This window comes from Esox lucius, chromosome 20 (assembly GCF_011004845.1).
Source record: "Esox lucius isolate fEsoLuc1 chromosome 20, fEsoLuc1.pri, whole genome shotgun sequence".
NCBI lineage: Eukaryota > Metazoa > Chordata > Actinopteri > Esociformes > Esocidae > Esox > Esox lucius.
The window spans coordinates 28757892-28777869 of record NC_047588.1 but is presented as its reverse complement, the minus strand read 5'-3'; the positions used below and the strand labels follow the sequence as shown (position 1 = coordinate 28777869).

The 19978-nt window shown below is 46.1% G+C and overlaps 2 protein-coding genes across 13 annotated transcripts in view; one reads left to right on the top strand and one right to left on the bottom strand.

The window, feature by feature from the left end:
* LOC105024439 (histone-lysine N-methyltransferase ASH1L) overlaps positions 1-15633 on the bottom strand; it is a 25216-nt gene extending 9583 nt beyond the window's left edge. For 4 of the 9 annotated variants that reach the window (XM_013139388.4, XM_013139389.4, XM_013139390.4 and 1 more), the window contains exons 1-3: positions 13905-14275; positions 6706-7422; positions 1274-5579 (exon numbers count right to left, since the gene is read on the bottom strand). In XM_013139388.4, the coding sequence (XP_012994842.2) occupies positions 1274-5579; positions 6706-7275 (4876 nt within the window). In that variant the 5' untranslated portion in view covers positions 7276-7422; positions 13905-14275. Of the gene's footprint in view, positions 1-1273; positions 5580-6705; positions 7423-12586; positions 12762-13904; positions 14276-14345; positions 14455-15563 lie in introns of those variants that run through there. The other 5 variants (XM_013139385.4, XM_013139383.4, XM_013139387.4 and 2 more) reach the window with 5 other exon arrangements.
* Positions 14429-19978, top strand: LOC105024440 (28S ribosomal protein S29, mitochondrial). 4 transcript variants are annotated; one of them, XM_013139395.4, is made up of 13 exons: positions 14429-14541; positions 15849-15893; positions 16468-16584; positions 16693-16794; positions 16922-17030; positions 17205-17297; positions 17408-17538; positions 17742-17822; positions 18706-18876; positions 19025-19084; positions 19163-19252; positions 19409-19526; positions 19675-19978. In XM_013139395.4, exons 2-13 carry the CDS (start codon positions 15852-15854, stop codon positions 19758-19760), a joined length of 1200 nt encoding a protein of 399 aa, XP_012994849.3. In that variant the 5' UTR covers positions 14429-14541; positions 15849-15851; the 3' UTR covers positions 19761-19978. The 4 variants fall into 4 exon arrangements, with proteins under 4 accessions (XP_012994849.3, XP_012994846.3, XP_012994848.3 ...); XM_013139392.4 differs by having other exon boundaries at positions 14449-14564; XM_013139394.4 differs by lacking the exon at positions 14429-14541 and adding an exon at positions 15064-15246.

Here is a 19978-nt window from a genome sequence, read left to right as displayed (position 1 = left end):
CTCCTCTCTCCAACCGCTGTGCTTCCGCCCCTCCTCTCTCCACCCGCCCTCCTTCTGCCCCTCCTCTCTCCACCCGCCCTCCTTCTGCCGCTCCTCTCTCCCCCCCTGCCGTGCTTCTGCCCCTCCTCTCTCCACCCGCCCTCCTTCTGCCCCTCCTCTCTCCACCCGCCCTCCTTCTGCCCCTCCTCTCTCCAACCGCTGCGCTTCTGCCCCTCCTCTCTCCAACCGCTGTGCTTCTGCCCCTCCTCTCTCCACCCGCCCTCCTTCTGCCCCTCCTCTCTCCACCCGCCCTCCTTCTGCCCCTCCTCTCTCCACCTGCCCTCCTTCTGCCGCTCCTCTCTCCCCCCCTGCCGTGCTTCTGCCCCTCCTCTCTCCACCCGCCCTCCTTCTGCCCCTCCTCTCTCCACCCGCCCTCCTTCTGCCCCTCCCCTCTCCCCCCGCTGTGCTTCTGCCCCTCCTCTATCCCCCCCTGCCGTGCTTCTGCCCCTCCTCTCTCCACCCGCTGTGCTTCTGCCCCTCCTCTCTCCACCTGCCCTCCTTCTGCCCCTCCTCTCTCCACCCGCCCTCCTTCCGCCCCTCCCCTCTCCCCCCGCTGTGCTTCTGCCCCTCCTCTCTCCCCCCCTGCCGTGTCCAAACCTACTGTCAGTCCTCCGCTATCCATCGCTTCACCTTCAGACAACTTTCCTTTTCTCATCTTTCTATAATTTCCCAACTACATCACTGGTGGAGCAGCTTTTACTTCTAGGATTTTTCCAACAGCTGGCCAGACAGACAGTTAAGCAGACAGGCAAGCAGATGGACAGGCAAGCAGGCAGACAGGGATGCAGGCAGACAGACAGGCAGCAGCTGAGACAGTGAAACATGGACAGGGCTATATATAGGGACTCTGGTGGTTAACTAATGACTATGTTCAGCTCATAGCTTCATAGCCCAGGGCTCAAACAGCACAGTCAGCCAACTTCTCTACCAGAGACATTTCTAAGATTCCCGCTGTGATACTGGAAGAGTTATTAACAGATTGAGGTGTACAGAACAAATGAGAGAAAAAGAGAGAGAGCAAAAGAGAGAAAGCAAGAGAAAGTGTGTTCATGTGTGTGAGTGTGTTTCTTTTGTGTGTGTGTGTGTGTGAGACATTCCAGGTTCTCTGTTCATAGGAAGGAAGTCTGAAACCTGCTCTAGTTATAAAAATAACTTTACTGCAACTAATACTGTTTTCCTCCTTACGTCAATTCTCCGGCCTTCCAACACCACCCAGCCCCATACCCAGTCTCACCTGTGCTTCTCTTCTCTTTCTGCGATAGCTCCTCCCTCCTCAGTGACACGTCTTGGCTGCTTGGTCGACTACTGGCCCTGCCGTTCCCCATGCTCCTCCCATTGGTGGAGGAGGTGAACAGGTTGGTGTTTGTCAGGGGGGTGAAGGTGCTGTGACGAGGACCGTGACTGGATGTGAGGCTATCCCCCTCCTCTCTCTCTGACCCTGCCACAGCGGTCGACCTCTGCCCCCCTGTCAGAGTGCCCAGGGTAGTGGTGGGGGGTCTGAATCCTGCTCCCAGTCCACCATTTCTCAACCAGGGGTTGAGCTGTCCCCCCAAGCCCTCCCCAAATGACGACAGGTGAGTGGAGCCCAGACAGCTGAGGGGGGGGTGTTTCAGTCTCTCTACTGCTCTTGCTGATGATGGTGATGATGAAGAAGAAAAGGCTTGTTTGGTAGCAGCAGAGGAGAAAGACGAGAGGTCTTTTCCATACCTGCGTTGCCATGGAGACTCCATCAACCCTCCACTGCCTTGTCCTCCAGTCCTACTTCCTCCTTCCGCTGACCTAACGGTGAACTCTGACCTTTGCCGTGACCCTACCACGCCCTCCTCGTCCTTTCTTTCACAAACCCAGTCACGTGGTCTGTGACGATGTTTGTGTCTCAGTTTGTGATCAGCCCCCCCACATACACAGGACAGGCCAGGCAGGGCCCCCGGACAGGAGCCAACCCCAGCCCTGCCTCCCACTTCTTCTCCTCCCCCATCCCTTCTACCCACACCCCCCTCCCTCAGCTGCCTACTCCTCCTCCTGTGGAACCTGGCTGGGTTGAGGAGGAGGTGAGGGTGGTGGAGGTGGGGCTGATGGGAGGCGTAGGGGGGAGGCAGGGAATATGAGGGGTGCGGTGGTGTTTGGTAATGGGCCATGCTTAGAGGATAGCCTCGATAGTAGCCCAAACCCAGAGGCATGGAGGTGGAGGGGGTGGAGGGGGAGGACAGCGGGGTGCTGAGAGAGGAGGGGTGCAGGTACCCGGTGTTACCCTGCAATGGACACCTCTGACCCTGGGCACAGTCACCCTGGTCTAAAGGCTGGCAGGGCTTGGTCGGACAGCCACACTTCAACCTCCGCCCAGGCTTTCTACTGCCACAGAGGTGGCAGGGGTGAGGGGGGAGTGGGGAGAAAGAGGGGTGAGGGGGGTAAGAGATGGGATGAGGAGAGTAGTATCCACTCAAGTTGATCCGGTACACATTTGAGCGGAAATGATGCGATGACAAGGGCGAAGAGTGACGTCTTTTCCCTCCAGTAGCGTTTCCCCCGCTCTCATCAAGCTTCCGCCCAAGTCCAGCTCTGGCCCAATCACGGTGGCGCCCAATACGCACCTCGCTGAACTGGCCAATCAGATCATCCAGTTCAGACAGGAAGTCCGGGTCCTGTGCATGCATGAGCAGGTGCTGGTACTTCCTCTTGCGTTTGTGTTTTTGTCTCTTTGGGGCTTTGTGTCCGAGGCAGGGGCAGGGGGCGCAGGGGGGACAGGAGGGGCAGGTATAAGGGCCCTGGTAACTGGCCCGTCCGTGCCTGTGCCTGTCTCGAGGTTCCACAAAGGCAGAAGGAGGAGTAACAGGGTGCGTGTGTCTGGGGGAGGCGGAGGGGGGAGAAGGGGGAGAGTCTGACAATCTGAGTGGCGAGAGAACAGGGGGCAGGTGTTCTAGCAATTTGGAAGGAGGTTGATGTCTCTGACCCTTCAGACTGACCCCTAACCCTGACCGGAAAACTGACCTGGTGACCTCAGAGTTCATTCCCATGCCCACCTTCCCTCTCCCCCCACTCCTCCTCTCGCCCCGCTCTGAGATACTGTTAGAGTCAAAGCCAAGCCTACTGTCTCTAGGCAACGTCTCTTCGCAGTGTGATTGGCTGATAAGTGAGGGTGTGGACTCTTTCAGGTGAGCAGGGGAGATGGACTGGTGTGGGGGGGCAGAGGGATGAGGGTGAGTAAGAGACAAAGAGGAGAGTCTACCAGAGGGGTGGTGGAAAAGGGGTTGTCGTCCCTGGCCAGCAGAACTCCTCTTGAGTGAGGGAGAGAGGGATGAGGAGGAGGAAAAGGAGGAAAGAGGACGTGGCGATGCGCAGGAGGATGAGGGGGAGGGGAGGGAGAAGGGGTGGGGGAGGAAGAGAGAGGGAGCTGGTTCTGTGAAGCCTCCATCACTGTAAGGACTCTGGGCCCCACTGGAGTGGGTGAGAGAGGGGGAGGGGAACGGGTGAGTGAGGGGAGGATGGGGCTGGGAAGAGGGGAAGGGTGAGGGACCAGGGAGGCTGTGGAGAAGGGTGAACTGACAGGCTGAGGTCACTGGAGCTTTAGGCTTGCGTCCTCTCCTCTTGCCCATGTAGATGGTTCCTCTCTTACTCACGTTGATCTGAGGGCCGAGGTTACCACCGAAGCAGGAGGTCAAGGAGGATGACACCCCGCCTGTGCCTCCACGAGACGTCTCTCCACCTCCCTCTCCTCCTCTGCCCTCCTCGCCTCCTCCACGCCTGGACAGCATCTCCCTGAGTAACCTCCTCTTCCTCCTCTTCATCTCTCCCATGATACTCCTCAGTTTCCCATTACCCTTTTCAGAGGAACGTTTTCGCCCCTCCTTCTTACCTTCAAAGGAACTCAGTGTCCTCCTATGAAGGTCCTGGAAGGTCTGTTTGGAGGCAAGGGAGGAGGGCTGCCGTTTGGGGCGACCCCGTTTCCTGGGAGTGAAGTTGGGACCAGAGGGGCTGGTGAGAGTGGGACTGAGATCCAACACTGGGTTGACGACAGGGCGGTCTGGAGTCTCACCATGCCCACCAGGGTGCACCTCAGGTCTCAGGGAGCATCTGGGTGGGGTCTTCTCTGTGCTCAGCATCTGGGATTTGGGGCGACCCCTCTTTCTGGCTTGAGAGGCGGGACAGTCAGGTACAGGAGGAGAGCTAGGGTCAGAGGCTGACAGGTGAGTCTGTGTTGGGGACTGGGGCCGCCCTGCAGGTCTGGGCTTGGCAGGGGTGGATGTAGAGGTGGAGAGGGGGGAGGGATTGAGGGGTAGGGGGGCGAAGGTGGCTAAACGTGACTCAGCTGACGGAGAGTTGGGTGGAGTGGTAGTTGAGGGTTTGTGGGGGGTAGAGGGGGTCAAGGGGGCCACTACAGGAACTTCTGGGGGGGCATCTGGGTTCTCTGCCAGTCTCTGAGCCCGGTTCACCAGCCTTGTCCAGCTTTGCCGTCTGGTCTTACGCTTCTTCAGTGGCCGGCTATCTTGCTCTTGAGGGGAGGTGGGAGGAGATGAAGAGAGGAGAGGCGGAGGAGGGCAAGCAGTGAGAGGAGAGGAGTTGGAGGCAGTGGAGTTGAAAGGAGGGACAACGGGTCTTGAGAGGGAATCTGGATCATCTGATTCCCCTGATCCTCTGGTCCGGTCTGGGTCTGGGTCTGGGCCGGGTGTACCAGGTTTCCTGCTCTGAACCTCAGACAACGGCTGACACTTTGTAGAAGGGGATTTATTCATTACTCGCACGTCTTTGGGCTTCTCCTTTTCCTTGTCTCGTTCCCCCTCTCCCTCCTCCTTCCCTGTCATATTATTCCCTCTCCAATCCAACCCAGTTCTCTCCTTCTCGGTCTCACACCTGTCCTTCTTTGGACTCTCATTACACACTTGGCCTTCCTTCCCTTTTCCCTTGTCCCTTCTCTCGCCCTTTCCTTTCTCAACCCTGACTTTGTCATGCTTCTCTTTTTTCTTCTTGGCTTTCTCCTCTCTCACTCTGTCATTTCCCACAGAGGACTGTAGTAATGCTCCACAGCTAATGCCTTGGGAAGTAGCAGGATTTATTATCCCGTCAGCCACTGGGGTTCCTGGCTGGTTTTGAAGCAGCGGGGTAGTTGGGGCAGGTGGAAGAGGGCACCTGGGGCTTGTAGTCCTGTGCTGGGCAGCAGGGTCGGACTGATGGGGACTGGAGGCTTGGGGTCTTGTTGAATTCATGTTTGTGACGACAGGTGTGGAAGAACAGTCCTGTTTGCGACCTTTGACCTTTGTAAGTCTTGTAGGACGGCAAGTGACTACAGGTACTCCCCCGTTCAGCATACCACCATCCCCACCAACTACCTTCTCATCGCTAGGGTCCTTAATGAAGGGGGAGCGAGGTGATGAGGGAAGAGGGGAGTGGGGGGAGGAAGATGTGGGGTCAGAGGGGGTTGCTTGGTTGGTTTGGGCAGGTGAGGGTAGTTTGCTGTGGGCACCAGGAAGGTCAGAGTACCCTAGTTTTCCTGGTGAAGTGTCAGACTTCCTCTCTGTCTCATGGGCCAGTTTCGCAGGGACCTGCTGGGATGAATTTATTTGAAAAATATTATCAGATTTCAGTGAATGTGAGTATTGTAATAAATATCTCCATAAACTTCAAATAGTCAAGATTTTTAAAACAAACATAGTTTGACCTGTATGATATTGCTCTGGTAATTTTCTATATTATATAAAATACTGTAATAATTTATTGCATTGTGTCCTTGTTGACAAGGAAGTAGATGTAGGTAAATGTATTGTACTCTATGTCATAGCTGTTTAGTTCATTAGCATTAGTGGGTCAAAGAGAGGACATGGAAATGAGAGAAGGAGAGAGGACAAAGAGAGAGAGAATTACACTGACACAAAGAGAAAGAGGACAAAGAGAGAGAGAGAAAGATAGAGAGAGTTACAGTGACACAGAGAGAGAAAAAGAGGACAAAGAGAGAGAGGGAGGACAGAGAGAAAAGAGGGCAAATAAAAGCAGAGAGAAGCAGAGGTGTGGAGACCGAAATGGGGTTAACACGCAAAGGAGAAATGGAGCACGAGATAGATGGAGAGAAAGACAAATGAGAGCATGTAGAGAACAGAGGAGAGGTAAAACCTGTCAGAGGAGAGAAAAAGGGAGATGGGGAGAGAGACGGAGAGGCAGCTGCGCTATTGGTAGCTATAAATGGCCACTAATAGAGACGAGGATGCCTGACATTTCATGCTGGTCCTGTCATTTGGGAGCTGCGTAGCTGCGTCCTTACGGGAGTGTTTGCAGCTACAGAAATCATGTACTCATGTCACAAGAGCTGCTGGACCAATGTCTGGATTAACTGCTATTAGTTGCTGTGCTCTCTGACTATTTTTAGTCCTGTTTTTTATATTCCAACGCAAACACTATTCTGCTGCCGCCCCTGCTGCTCCTCTGTTCAGACAATCAGTCAGTTCACCTGGTTACCAGAAACCATTAAGCACAATGTCAAGGGCCCTGAGTCACATAGCAGGCTGAGTGGCCAGGAAACATGTAATATACATACTAAATGTCCCTACAGGAGAGGTTAGCGGGAGCTTCAATATGCTGCCTAGCACTGAGACACTGGTAGCCTCGCATATAATTCATTATGTGGCTAAATCAGGAGAAGACAGGTTATTCAGAGAGGCAGCAGTGTTCTCTTCTTACCCGTTTGCCTGGCAGGGTCTGTGTGTCGGATGAGCTGGGAGCGGTTATAGGGGGCGTTGTTGTCGTCGATGATGACGAAGCCAGAGGCGGAGTGGAGGCGGAGTCCAAATTCTTGGTCTGATTGGTGTAGGGGTCCGACCCCTGGTTCTGCCCTCCATCCCCTTTCTCCCAAGGGCTGTTGCCCTGTCCGCTCCCCCCTCCCTCCTGACCCCCCCTCCCCACTGGCCCCCTCCCAGGTCTCTGGTGGGTCTTGATGGGGGGTACACACTCATAGCCCTCCAGAGTCCTGGGGGGTTTCTTGGTGCGTTTGGCAGTTTGAACTCCGATCCTCAGCCTTACGTTGCCCTCGGAGCAGCTCCTCTCTCTGCCTGGGAATGGGAGCTGACTCTGCCCTGCTGTGCCACAGTGCCCCTCGATGAGTACCTCCAGCACTGCGCTGCCCTCTTCCTTCTCCCTCCTCTTTCTCTTCCCCCCGCCGCCCTCCTTCTCCGGGTGCTGCCCAGGTGGAGCAAGGGGCAGGAGAGGGGATGTGGATGGTGGAGATGGGCCCCCCTTCGCTCTCTGGTCCATCAGAGATGAGAGGGGGGAAGGTTGGAAGGTGTGGCACCCAGGGTGAAAGGTTAGGGGTGAAAGGTTAGGTCCACCGATTAAACACCAAAGACTTTCTAGACTCAACTTTCCAGTGCTCTGTCTCTGTGTCTGTCAGTCAGCATTGAACTGAGGATGAAGAGAAACAAAAAAAGAAAAAGGGAGAGATTAGTCATTGGATGGACATCAGACATTAGTTGCAATAATACAACAATATAAAAATCACCTTTCAGCTTTACTGGAGAATAACTGAATGCCAATCAAAATAATAGGTACTCTAGTGCAGCTAACCAAAACATCACCCAGCTTGACAAAACAACATTATGCTAAATCCAACAACAGGACAAGCCGGCTACCTATCTTTCCTCTGCTCTCTCTCCATCCAAAGTCCTGAAGAAAAAGCTTCAATATAGTTTCCCAAGCTGTGTGTGTGTGTGTGTGTGTGCGTGTCTAGTCATATAAAGCAGATGGCAGTAAAGTCACTCAGGAGATGATTCAGATAATGACCTCACTGAACGGAACCCCAAGGGACCAATCATACTCAACAAAGCAGCCCTTTCCAAGAATGCCTGCACTTACTGGAAAACAGAATTTACTCTTTGAAAAGGTATCATTCCTTCTTTTGACTGTTCTTCTCTCCATCTTCCTTTCATTTGTGAAGTGATTACAGATCAGAGGGCTCATGCTCAATACCCACTCTTCACCCCACAATCCCAATAGTTTTCTCTCTCTCCCTACACTCTACTTTACACCACCTTTATTTTCTCTCGATTCTCTTCAACCTCCTCTGTTTCATGTCTGTCAGCAGCCCTCGCTTCTACTCTCTTTTCCCTCCATGTCTCTTTCTCTCTCCTTCTCCCCAGACCACACAGTAAAATGGTCAGCCCAGCACCAGGCACTGTATCAATGCTAATCAAAGCCATATTTCCTCCCCCATGTCCTGTCTTTTTCTCCTCTCCAACCTCAATCCCTCCATTCACGTCTAGACCCTTCCCCTCCTCCCCTCTCGGTAGTCCTGTAACACAAATCCGTAGGAATGGGCAAAACTTATTTTTGGAAACGAGTGTGAATTCCTCTCCCTCCTCTGGTTTCCTCTGTCAAGTAAGGTTTTCATTGACCCAATTGTAAATTGACTTTTAATGTGACGCTATGGCAAGTAACACACCCTACAATAACATTTCCCTGAACAGCCCTACTTTACTCCCCTCACCCCTTCTCACTCACACACGCACACACTCTCTCACACACCCTTTCTCTGTATGTAGTTTCAAGAACAGATTAAAATGCAGAGTGAAGCCATCTCCTGAAAATGTTTCCCAGTCTCTGAGACACTCATCCATTTCCTGACACACTATGTTGTACATTTTTACGAAAATGAGACTCTGAACAATGTCTTGTCCTTCTTATTTAAAAAAAGGTTTCCCATCAGACCATATTATTACTTAGAGCTCACGGTCCATCTGACCACTTGTCACCTTTTCTGTGACCACTACATTGTCCTGACCCAGATGTAAACACCAAGACAACCCCAAAACAGAACAACAGAGACGCAACACAGTATAGACTCGTGTAGGTCAGAGTGAGATGAATGCTAGAGGGACATGTTGGGATGGAGCGCTGAACACTACAGTATAGCCTTGCTTGTCAAGACAATGTCAAGATGGTACAACAGGTTTAAACAGTTTCCACTGTAAGAATATGGATCATGATATAGGCTACATGTTGCTTTTTTGGATCATACCAAGAGCCAAGCGAATACAAGGAGGTGTTGCATATATGCACTGTAGAGAAATCCTCATTTTTTTACAATCAAGTATTACTGTTCAAATGATGACTCTCAGTCGTAATTTAAGTGCCGGTCTGTCTTCACTGAAGAAGTGCCAGACATGCTCCCATCAGTCTTCTGTATCTTAACATACGGATATAGCCCATGTCAGGGGGACAGATTCATTTGACACTATTGTCATTGTGATCCTCGGTCAGCACTCACTGAGCAGCGGGTTAAATCATTGGCTCTCTATTATTCAACCTGGCGGACTGTCACTGTTATTATCCAAAACGACAGGTGCATCCCCATCTCTAATCAAACACACTGTTGATGGAGCGCGGATCGTGGATAACAGATACACAGATATCAGCCTGCCCATGTTCGCCGCAGTAAACCGACGTATGCTGTAAAACGCTGTTTGCTATAGAATACTAAACTGCACCAAATTGAACGCATGATTTAGAATACTACACTGCACTGTAATATCATTCTGTTATCAGAAGTTCCCCACATATCATTTGGTAGTAGAATACTATACATCACACTGTTGTGCCTCTGTTATGTAATGCTTACTAAAGAACTGTGATGTAAACTGTAGGACAGGGGTTCCCAGGAAGGCTCTATCTAGCACTCCAAAGATACTGAGGTCAAGAGTCACACCCCCACCCCCAAGAGAGCAAAAACGTAGTATTGTTATTAATACAAAAAAACCCTAAGATAAACATGAAAAGGTTCATTACAATAGAGATAAGTATTACAAGAGACTGTTAACTTGGGATTTTTCTATTGGCAAGTCAAAATGAGAGTCAAAAAGGCTACCCTCTGTGCCAACGGGCTGTCCCTTCATGTGTCTCCACTCTGGATGCCCCTGACAGATGTTATTTTAAATTATGAACGTTTTATTGCATGTGAGATTGTAGAGCTTTTGCAAACTTAGACATTCACCAGGAGGAGCATGTATAGCTACATAATTCATATCTGTTCTATAAACATACAAACATTCTCAAAATGCCTAAATGCTCTGTACACACAAGTCTTCTGATATTTTATGCAAACTTTGTCTACAACGCCCTTTCCCCACAATATCTAATCTCTTAATTAACATATAAAAGCAGTTCCTATTGAACAAGATCATTGTACTGGCTAAACCCTTCAGTTTCCCATGATCTTCCTTGACAAAACCTGCTATTTGTCTCTCCGCAATCACCTCTTCTTCTCTCTTTCTTTTCCTATGACTCTCCAAAGTTTTGGTGTATCTTTCCACTGGTCAATCACTGTATTGATACAAAGGAAAGTATTTCACAAAATGTAATTATACCCTTGTAATTTACTGGTATACAGTTAAAAGCATAGGAGGAGAGAGATGTTACCACAATGTTACAAGCAGGCGAACTGGTCCCCCCATTAATAACAACAATATAAAATGTGCCCCCCCACCCAATATCAAACTCCATAAAACCAGCATACAATCACAACAGTCAATAATTTGACTGAGGCTCAATGTCAATTCATATTTACACTAAAATATAGCTAGTTAATTTGACTGAGGCTCAATGTCAATTCATATTTACACTAAAATATAGCTAGTTAATTTGACTGAGGCTCAATGTCAATTCATATTTACACTAAAATATAGCTAGTTAATTAGCGCCGCTGTCAACTGTACATAGGTTTGTGCGGCTTAGATATTACTCAGGGTCCTAATCATGTTAGCAAATGAAACGTCAACACATTAGCTAATTAATGTGTTTTCAATCTACCCAGGAAAACAGCAAGCTAGCTTAGACCATACAAAAATGATGACCATTGTTACTTTAGATTAGATGGAGATTAATACAATTTAGCTGGCAACACAAGCGTTATAGTCAGATAACTACAAAATCTTAGATTTCTCTAGCTATCATGTCTATTTTTCTTTGTCGGCAGGTTCTTTTTTTTTACTAATTTAACAAAACGTATCTTGCACAGCAGCTACGACTCTCCGTCACTCGGAGCAACTCAGGAAAAGACCAGCGCGCGAACGTCTTTGCTAAATAAAGATTTAATGATCACTGCCAGTCTGCCTGGCTTCAACACTTCACAAAATACAGTCATTATGATAGCAATAATGAAAGCAGGTAGTGATCTTGGATTCTACAAAATCTTCGCTTTAGAATGTATTTTTTATTCTAATCAGTTCACTATATTTCCGTGTAAAAAAATACATTGAAATAAATACTATAGTAAATATTACAGTTGGATACTGTATGAAAATAGTAAATACCACATTACAAAGCTGATGGTTTGATCGCTGTATAGCTGAATGCCACGGTTTGTTGGATTGAATCCTGAATGCTGATTGGCTCATAGCCATTGTATAGGAAGCCGTATACCACGGGTATGACATCACAGCACTTTCTACTACACTAATAGCGCTGCTAGCCAGTTACTAATCCCAGTAAGGCATTGGTGGTTTGTATTGCCAATATACCACAGTGAGCACTGTCCAAATACTCCACATCCGTCATGCATAAGAAAACCTTTTGGCCTGGTATATCGGCCACTTTTGACACCCCCTCTTAATTAAGTATGTGTGCTTCAAATCCTGAATGCTGTTTGGCTGAGAGCCATGGTATATGAGACTGTATACCATGGGTATGACATCACATCGTTTCTTACCACTCTAGATGGTTTGTAACCGGTTTATAATAGCAATAGTCTGGGGTGTTCGTGGTTGCCACGGCTATGTGCTGTGTACAGGCACCCCATTCGTAGTAAATAAGAACAGAATTTATCCTATATGGACCATTCAACACTCCCGCTCTCTTTGCTTGTGTACTAAGTATGCTTGCGTATTAATTACAACAATATATGGCAGTCAATACTACAGTATATATTACAACATAAATACAGTAAATTGTGATAATGTAGTAATAATAACAGTAGAAGCGCAGTTTACTATAATATTTCAGCTGATGGCTGGAAGGGATGCCCAGTAACTCACCGAATGATAAACCAGGCTTTACTTCATTATCATGTCATGACAACATAACCCTTTAGTTTATTTTGAGAAAATTGCTTGTGTGAAGTATGGTAGTGTATAGGTATTACGCACAGTAAACACAAACAGGTTATGACACGTGCCGTTGTTGTCATTCATATACTCTAGCCATTTAAAATATAGTAGCCAATAAATCATATTAATATTAATAACGACATTAACCAATTAATCCATGCAACTGCAATATGTTTGATGACAATTATTACAATTCTGTATGATGAAACACAATGAAATGTTTGTGTCAAGTCCATGCCCCCTTTCTCTCCTTGTGTCCTCTGTCTGCCTTATAAAGCTTGCGTCAGCAACATCGGCTTGATAAATATTATCACTGTGCAGGGAGAATTCTACCAATGGTCCCACACCCCAGATAATAAATATATTATGGAAACGAAGGAGCACGCAATATACTTTCATACAAACTAACATATCATGCTGTTTTGATATGCTACAAATGATACATAATCGTGCAATTACAGGCTTCTTACCCAGTGTACGCGTCATCCAAAACAAACTACCTTTCGCCTACATTAAACATATTGAGAGCTTGGTGATGGTGTATCCTCTCAACCCCTATCAATATTCCTGAAATGGATTCAGATATTGGTTTGATTACATAACTAAAGTCTCTATACTCCGCCTAGGAAAAACGATTCCGTCAACACGCACAGGCTGGTTGCATAGGACAACATTTGCGCGGCTGTTTTCATAGCGCTCAGTTGAAGACTCAACAGTATAATTCTCCGTAGTAACTTATTTTGACAGCTAGATGGCGGGCTAGTAACAATATTAACATGTTTATTTTGTAACCATTTCCTAGCCAGGGAAAAGGAAAGTTATGCTACATTGTTTCCTCCAGACAGATCAGCTCGTGCGCTACAGTCAAGTGAAAAAATAAGCACACCCCTGGATTGTTTTTTCATACAATTTACACACATACAAATCTGGACACGTGGTTATCTGAGCTAACTTCCAACAATATCCATTGATAAAGGTAACGCCATTTAACAAATCACAACCCAAGTTTCATCAACCAGTGATGCTACTAAATTGAACATGAATACAATCTCCTTCTACGGTAAAAGGTAGTAGCCTTCACCTTTACTCTTACCATCTAAAATTAGAATCAGGTGCACCAAAAGAGGTGCAAATAATAAAACTAATAATTAGAGTGTAACTTGGTTGGGACCAGCCTTCCATAAAGATTATAAACATGGTATGGTCATAACCATATGAGTGTGTGGTAACAGATCATGCTAAGATCAAAAGACCTATCCAAAGCGCATTGATACCCATCAGCCTGGGTGGGGTTACAAAGCAATTTACAAGCAATTCAAATACATAATTCCACTGACGGATCATCTACAAATGGAGAATATTCCAGACCACCGAAAATCTCCATAGGACAGATGGTGGGATGAAGATGTTCACAGATGTCTCTAGAATGCCAAGGTAAAATCAAGGGGTAGGCCTCTAATCAATGTCAAAAGTGCAGGAGTCAACTGTCAAAAGGAGACTATTGGTATAGCCTACTAGTGGGAGGCCAGGAAGAAAGAAGCATCTGCTCTCAATAAATAATATCAAGACACGATGGACGTTTGCTAGGTGTGTACTTTGTCCACAATGTGAAAATTGCATTTATGTGGATTTTTGATTAATAGAGCAGATTGCAGTCACGTTTAAGTAATATCTTTCAGTGACATTTGTGAAATAAGGTTAACGTTATCTGTGAATAGTGTTGAAGTGAATATTACATATCGATGTCCAAATATGTCAAAAAGACAACTTTCTCGGGGGTGTACTTACTGTACTTTTTACAGGACGGTATACTCGAGAACAGAGAATGCTCCACGTGAGGCTGCGTCACTGTGCCAAACATTGTTGACAGCAAGGCTTTCCATTCGTCGAATCGTTGCAAGCTTCACTAGTAATAAATTATGAGCCGCAATCTCTTAACATTGACAACTTTCAATAGAAAATTTAGCCATAAACTACTGGCTATGTGCGGTTTAACAAAATAATAAAAACACTTGGCACTTCAATATGCATCTTCAGAAGCCAAAAACTAGCATATCTAAAACGTATGTTCACAGAATAATAGCCTAATGATTTAATAGCCTAATACGATAATGATATATATAAATATATATATATATATATAAAACTAACAAAATGGCGACGACATAAGCTCCGAAACCTCAAGCTTTGCTTTCTCTTGGCCCTTCTTTCCCAAACAGTTTTCTCTACCTGTTTGCATATCTGAAGTCGTTCCTTGCTCTACCCTGGCACGGTTGAAGTCGGCGCGGACTAACGCCCATTGACAAAACCCGGGCTTCTGAGGGAGTAGCGCCCGTAGTAGAACGCTACAGTATGGCTCCCACAGCAGTCTCAAACAAGCTAAAAGCAACACACCGCAAACAGTTTCAGGAGCTACAAGAGGCGGGTGAGAAGGGAGAGAGAGAGAGGGTATGCGAGAGTAGCCTGTGGGCCTAACAACTAAGGTCTAGGCCTACTGTTTTTTATTGTTTCAGAAGTTTTATTTTTATTTTGAACGTTATCATTAACATCTTAATTTTTTTTAAATAGTTGAATGTAAAATATTAGTCCCTTGGTCTAAGGCTAGGTCTGGGCTATAGCCTGTAGCCAACAAACGTAATGTCTTTTTATATGGCTCATAATATATTAAGGTATATATTAAACGATTTTACATATACATTCTGAGTGTGTTGATAATGACACAACGATAGGAAATCTGTGGTCGCTATCAAAAGATGATTATCGATAGGCCTTCTTTGTAAAAACATCCCGAATGGCGGAACAATATAGACTAATTTAAAGATATTAAATATTGTACCTATCATTTATATTTAAAAATAAAAATTGAGTGGTTAAACAAAACAACTTTAGTACAAGATTTACAAAAGCTGTGGATTACCTGATGATCTACGCAAAGTGCGCATTTTTAATCGTCACGTCACATCCTTTATCTATTGCTAACCAAAATGGCGGCGTCCATCGATTTAACGCCGTGACAGTTTGACTGAAATTGTGCAACTTTCTTGTGTTATTAAAATAGCTTCGCAGCCTTTGTATCTACATGACCTAGCCCGTTTCGATCTTAATTCTAATCCAAAAAATACATTTTTTGGTAAGTTGATATTTTTATAATGTTGATGCAGTCCTGCTTCATTGCAAGACGAGGATGCATGCATACGATCAGGCTAGCACAGGTTTGTGGCTATTGACTGTATACAAGGTTAACTAGCTATCGAATTATGTTAGCTTGCGCAAACGTATCTTCCTATTTTTGACTCATTATCGCCAATGAATTTAGCTAATTACGCATGTTGAAACTATATCTAGTATCTAACTATGCAATCAAGAAACGGAATAATGTAATGCTCTATTACCCGTAGCAGGTTGACCTATACCATACAACATTACTGCAGACATGTTTCAACTAACCTGCTTTTGCCGTTGCTAACTTCGTTCTCGATTCGGCCAAAGAAGTTAAGCATCTCTGAAGGTGTCCTATATAGAATCACCCTGTATAATTACCATATTATCATGTTATCCTGTTTCACACTGAAGTTGGACTGCTTTAGACTCATACCATCCATGTCTTGGGAGCTGACATTGTTTCAATGGTTAACTAGCATTCATGTCCTACTACTGGCCATTGGCAGTGTCACAGGAGTCTGTTGCTAGTTCCATGACTCACTTACCTGGATTTATGTTCTTATGTTCCAGACCATGACCTTGCACAGACTATTCCCTTTAAGATTAAGACAAACGGTAAGTCCATACAACATCAAGTGTACACGATATTCATAGTTTATGACAATGTTATACTTTGTTATCCCCTAGGCTAAATACTACATTTTCTGAATTTGTGAAAAGCATGTCAAACACTACTTTTGTAGTGTCAAATGACTGGTTTTAAGTGTGATTACTTTTCGTACACTTGATAAGGATTGTGGCCATAGTTTGTATATGAATGGTGTTTCCACTTGACCACATAGGGATACTAGTGAAAGGGAAGAACCCACTTGGTAGCTATGGACATGAGTTGAATATGTGTCCTGTTAAAGTGCAATCTGGCTAGCAATAGCTTAATGCTGAAACCTGCTCAATGCTGATTGAAGCTTTAATTAATATTAAGATAGCCTAGCGGTTAGCATTTTGGGTCAATAACTGAAATGCTGTTGGTTCAAATCCCCACGGTGACAATTCAGTTGGCAAGGCATTTAACACTAATTGCTCCAGAGTTTCATCAGTTTCCCTGGCAGTGATATAAGCACTTTGTTTTTGACCTGTATTGGACACAAACACCTGTGTCTCCTGTGGGATGCAACTATGTTGTGGACAGATAGCTCAGGTGCGGCTGCTCCATGGCAGTGGGTGTGGCCATCAGCTGGAGGAGGTTGCAATGGAGCCAGAGCTGAGAAAGGAGACCTCTGTCTTCCGGACACAAGTGAATGACCCGGTGAGGGATGCAATCAACTTACCATATCAGTCAGTCACACTTTCTGCTGTGTCATGCTGAATGTGGAGAGTGTTGTGGGGTTGATGTTTCCTATCCCTCTGTCCCCAGGCCTGCCAGTCAGAGCGCCACCTAGGGCAATACTACACCTTGCCCACCTCTCACCTCCACACCATCTTCCCCCACGGCCTCCCCGCAAGATACCAGCAACAAGTACTGTGTGTTTGTCTGTCTGAACATGTTAGTGTAGTGAAAACATCCCAGGCCTTTCAATATTTGTTTTGTTCTGCCGGTGAAATGGCTTGTCTGACGTCACCATTCTGTCGGTGCCCGTGTCCAGGTGAAGACCTTTAACGAGGGCTGCGTGATGGTGAGGCAGCCTGCTCTGGAGCTGATATCTTACCTGAAGGCAGCTGACTACAGCAAGCCCGCCGTACGCTACCTACTCTGTATCCTACACCAGCTGGACTGATCACACCCCAATTTAGCTTTGAGCTGTGGAGTAATGTCCCAAAACAACCTTCTGCCTGTTGGTGTCTTTAGATCTGAGCTATTTTTAAGGGAAGGGAATGATCTGTATGTTTCTAAACGACCAGTGTTGTTGACCTTGACCGGTTGGGTAGACGGGTTAAAGGGAAGTGGGAAGACCATGTCTCTCTGTCATACTATCCACTACTGCTCGACACAGGGATGGCTTGTACTACACATACCCGATGGTGGGTAACACACACTCACACCAAAACCACAGACACACACACAGTCACAAAAGACTGTGATAATTGAGATGTAATGTCCTGGCATCCTTCCACCTCTTCCTCCTCCATAGCCCACCTATGGGTGAAGAACTGTAAGGAGTTGCTGCCCTCGTCTTACCACACCTCTCGCTTCGACCAACCAATCGAGGCGTCGAACTGGCTGCGCAACTTCAGAACCACCAATGAACGTTTCCTCTCCAAGGTAGACCTTTCCAATAAAATACATTGAAGTTTGTACTGTAGATGTGTCCTGCCAGAACAGGTCTAGGTTTAGTTTTAAGTAAATTCTAGCATTAATGTAATGAACAGGTGTATAAAAACCTCCTGATTGCCTCCCCAACCTGAGACGTTCAGTGTGTGTAGCTCCACAACAAGCTCTACTGTGCCTTCCTTGGTGCTGTTTAGATCAAGCTGAGGCAGAGATACACGTGGACCAAGAGAGAGAGCACTGAGAAGGGAAGTCCACTAGGGGAGCTGGTGGACATGGTGAGTCCACTGTCACTGTGCTTTCATTCTGGGCTCCAGTCAACAAATTCACATTGATTTGCGCATTTTTTTTTTGTATAAAATTAATATTTTACAAAATTATAAATGAGTGATAACATACATATTGCTATTGCATATGTAGTCAACAACTTGTGTTAGACAACCCTAAATTAGTCCACAGTACATTTGGTTGAACACATTACATAATTTATATGGGCTCACCTGTATGTTGTCTATAATTATTCTGTACTCATAATTGTGGGTTTTAAGTTTTATGTGGACCCCAGGAAGGGTAGTGACTGCAGGAGCAATATCTATAAAGGATCGTAATAGTGGACTAAACTGTGAAATAATAAGGATTGAAATCATTTTTAAAGACTACCCCTTCCTCAGCGTTTTAGCTGTGATGGGAGAAAACCGAGGATGGATCACATTGTAGTGCCTGTTATGACTAATGTGGCAGAGTAAAAAGGATGCAAATGTATAGAAAACCATGCTCATTTTATATGCAGCAAAGCATGTTAATACACTGCAAAACATAAAACACATTAAAGTAATATACTTTTTGGCCTAAATATAAAGCCTTATGTTTGGAACAAACCCTACACGTTACTGCCTATTTATTGTTAATCATAATGGGGGCTGCATCATGGTGTGGCTCTGCTTGACATCAGCAAACACTGGATTTAAAAAAAAAATGAAATTGAATGGGATCCTGCTATGCACAGGACATCGTGGAGGTAAACCTACCTCAGTCCGCTCTGCACCCGACACTAGTATGGGATGGTGAAAAATTGTGTTTTGGGGTTAAGTACTTACGCAGTCCTTTACAAGAACACCAAGAATAACAGACAAGACTGCTTTTGTTGTTCTATGACCCCAGGGAGTTTCTCGTGTGAAGAGCAGCAGTGATGTAGTGGGAGCGGTCCTGAAGGAGCTCAGACTACAGGCTGCAGAGACTGAGGAGTCTGAGGGCTTCAGGCTGGCTGTGGCCATAGATGGAGTCAACAGTCTCTGGGGGAGGACCACTATCAAAAAGGAGGACAAGAGCCCGGTACTAAAACGTGCTTCATAAAAATATTGTCGATTCTTGTGGCTTCCATTTTGGTGTCTTTGCTGTTTGCGTACCAGACTGATATGTCTCTTTCTCCATTTCATCCTGTCTCTCTCTTTCTCCCCATATCACACACATACACATGCAGGTGGCTCCAGAGGAGTTGACATTAATTCATAACTTGAGGAAGATGATCGATAATAACTGGGTGAGAACTGCTTCACATCTTTATCCTCCATCTAATCATTTCCAAAATGCATTTATAAAGTGACATGTCTCTCCTTAGTGTGGGGGGGCTGTCATTGCCACGCTGTCTCAGACGGGGTCACTCTACTCACCAAGCTCTGCCTACCTGCCCAAAGAACTGCTGGGAGAGGTCAGGGTTCATGACTTCGTCCTTAATATGTTGTATTGGGAAGGGAATGTTAAAATACTTTTCAGACTTGGTTGCATACATCATGTCATACTATGGTCCAGTCAGAAAGCTAGCTATATATTTACCAATGAACCATCAGTGGTTTGATCCCTACAGGAGGGCTTTGACAGCATGGACCCATTCATTCCGGTACCAGTGTCCAACTACAGTGAGAAGGAGTTTGAGAGCTGTTACCTCTACTACCTGGACCGCCACTGGCTCCAGCACCCACACAGTGAGAGTCACTCACCTCAGACCTGTATATTGGTTTGGAGTTTTCTGATACCTTATTTCAATTAATTTTTCTCTTTGTCTCTCCCTCTCTTTGTCTCTCCCATGCCATCTCTCTCCATTTCTCTTACCACTCTCTATCTCTCTGTCAGGTAAGACAGATGAAGGGAAGAAAGAAATTATCTTCCTCAGCAACAGAAACCCCTCTGTCCTAGAGAGACTGTGTGCCTTCCTCTAAAATAAGATACCCTCCTACTGACACATGTTTACACACACACACACACACTCACTCATGTACTCTCATAACACACACTCTGATACAGGCACATTCTCAAAAACACCTACACACTCATACACACACAAAAATTGCAGTTCCATATTTGTATCTCTCTAAATTATTCTGTTGTGAAGCATAATACTGTCTCTTTAATAATAAAACGTGAACAGTATGATGGC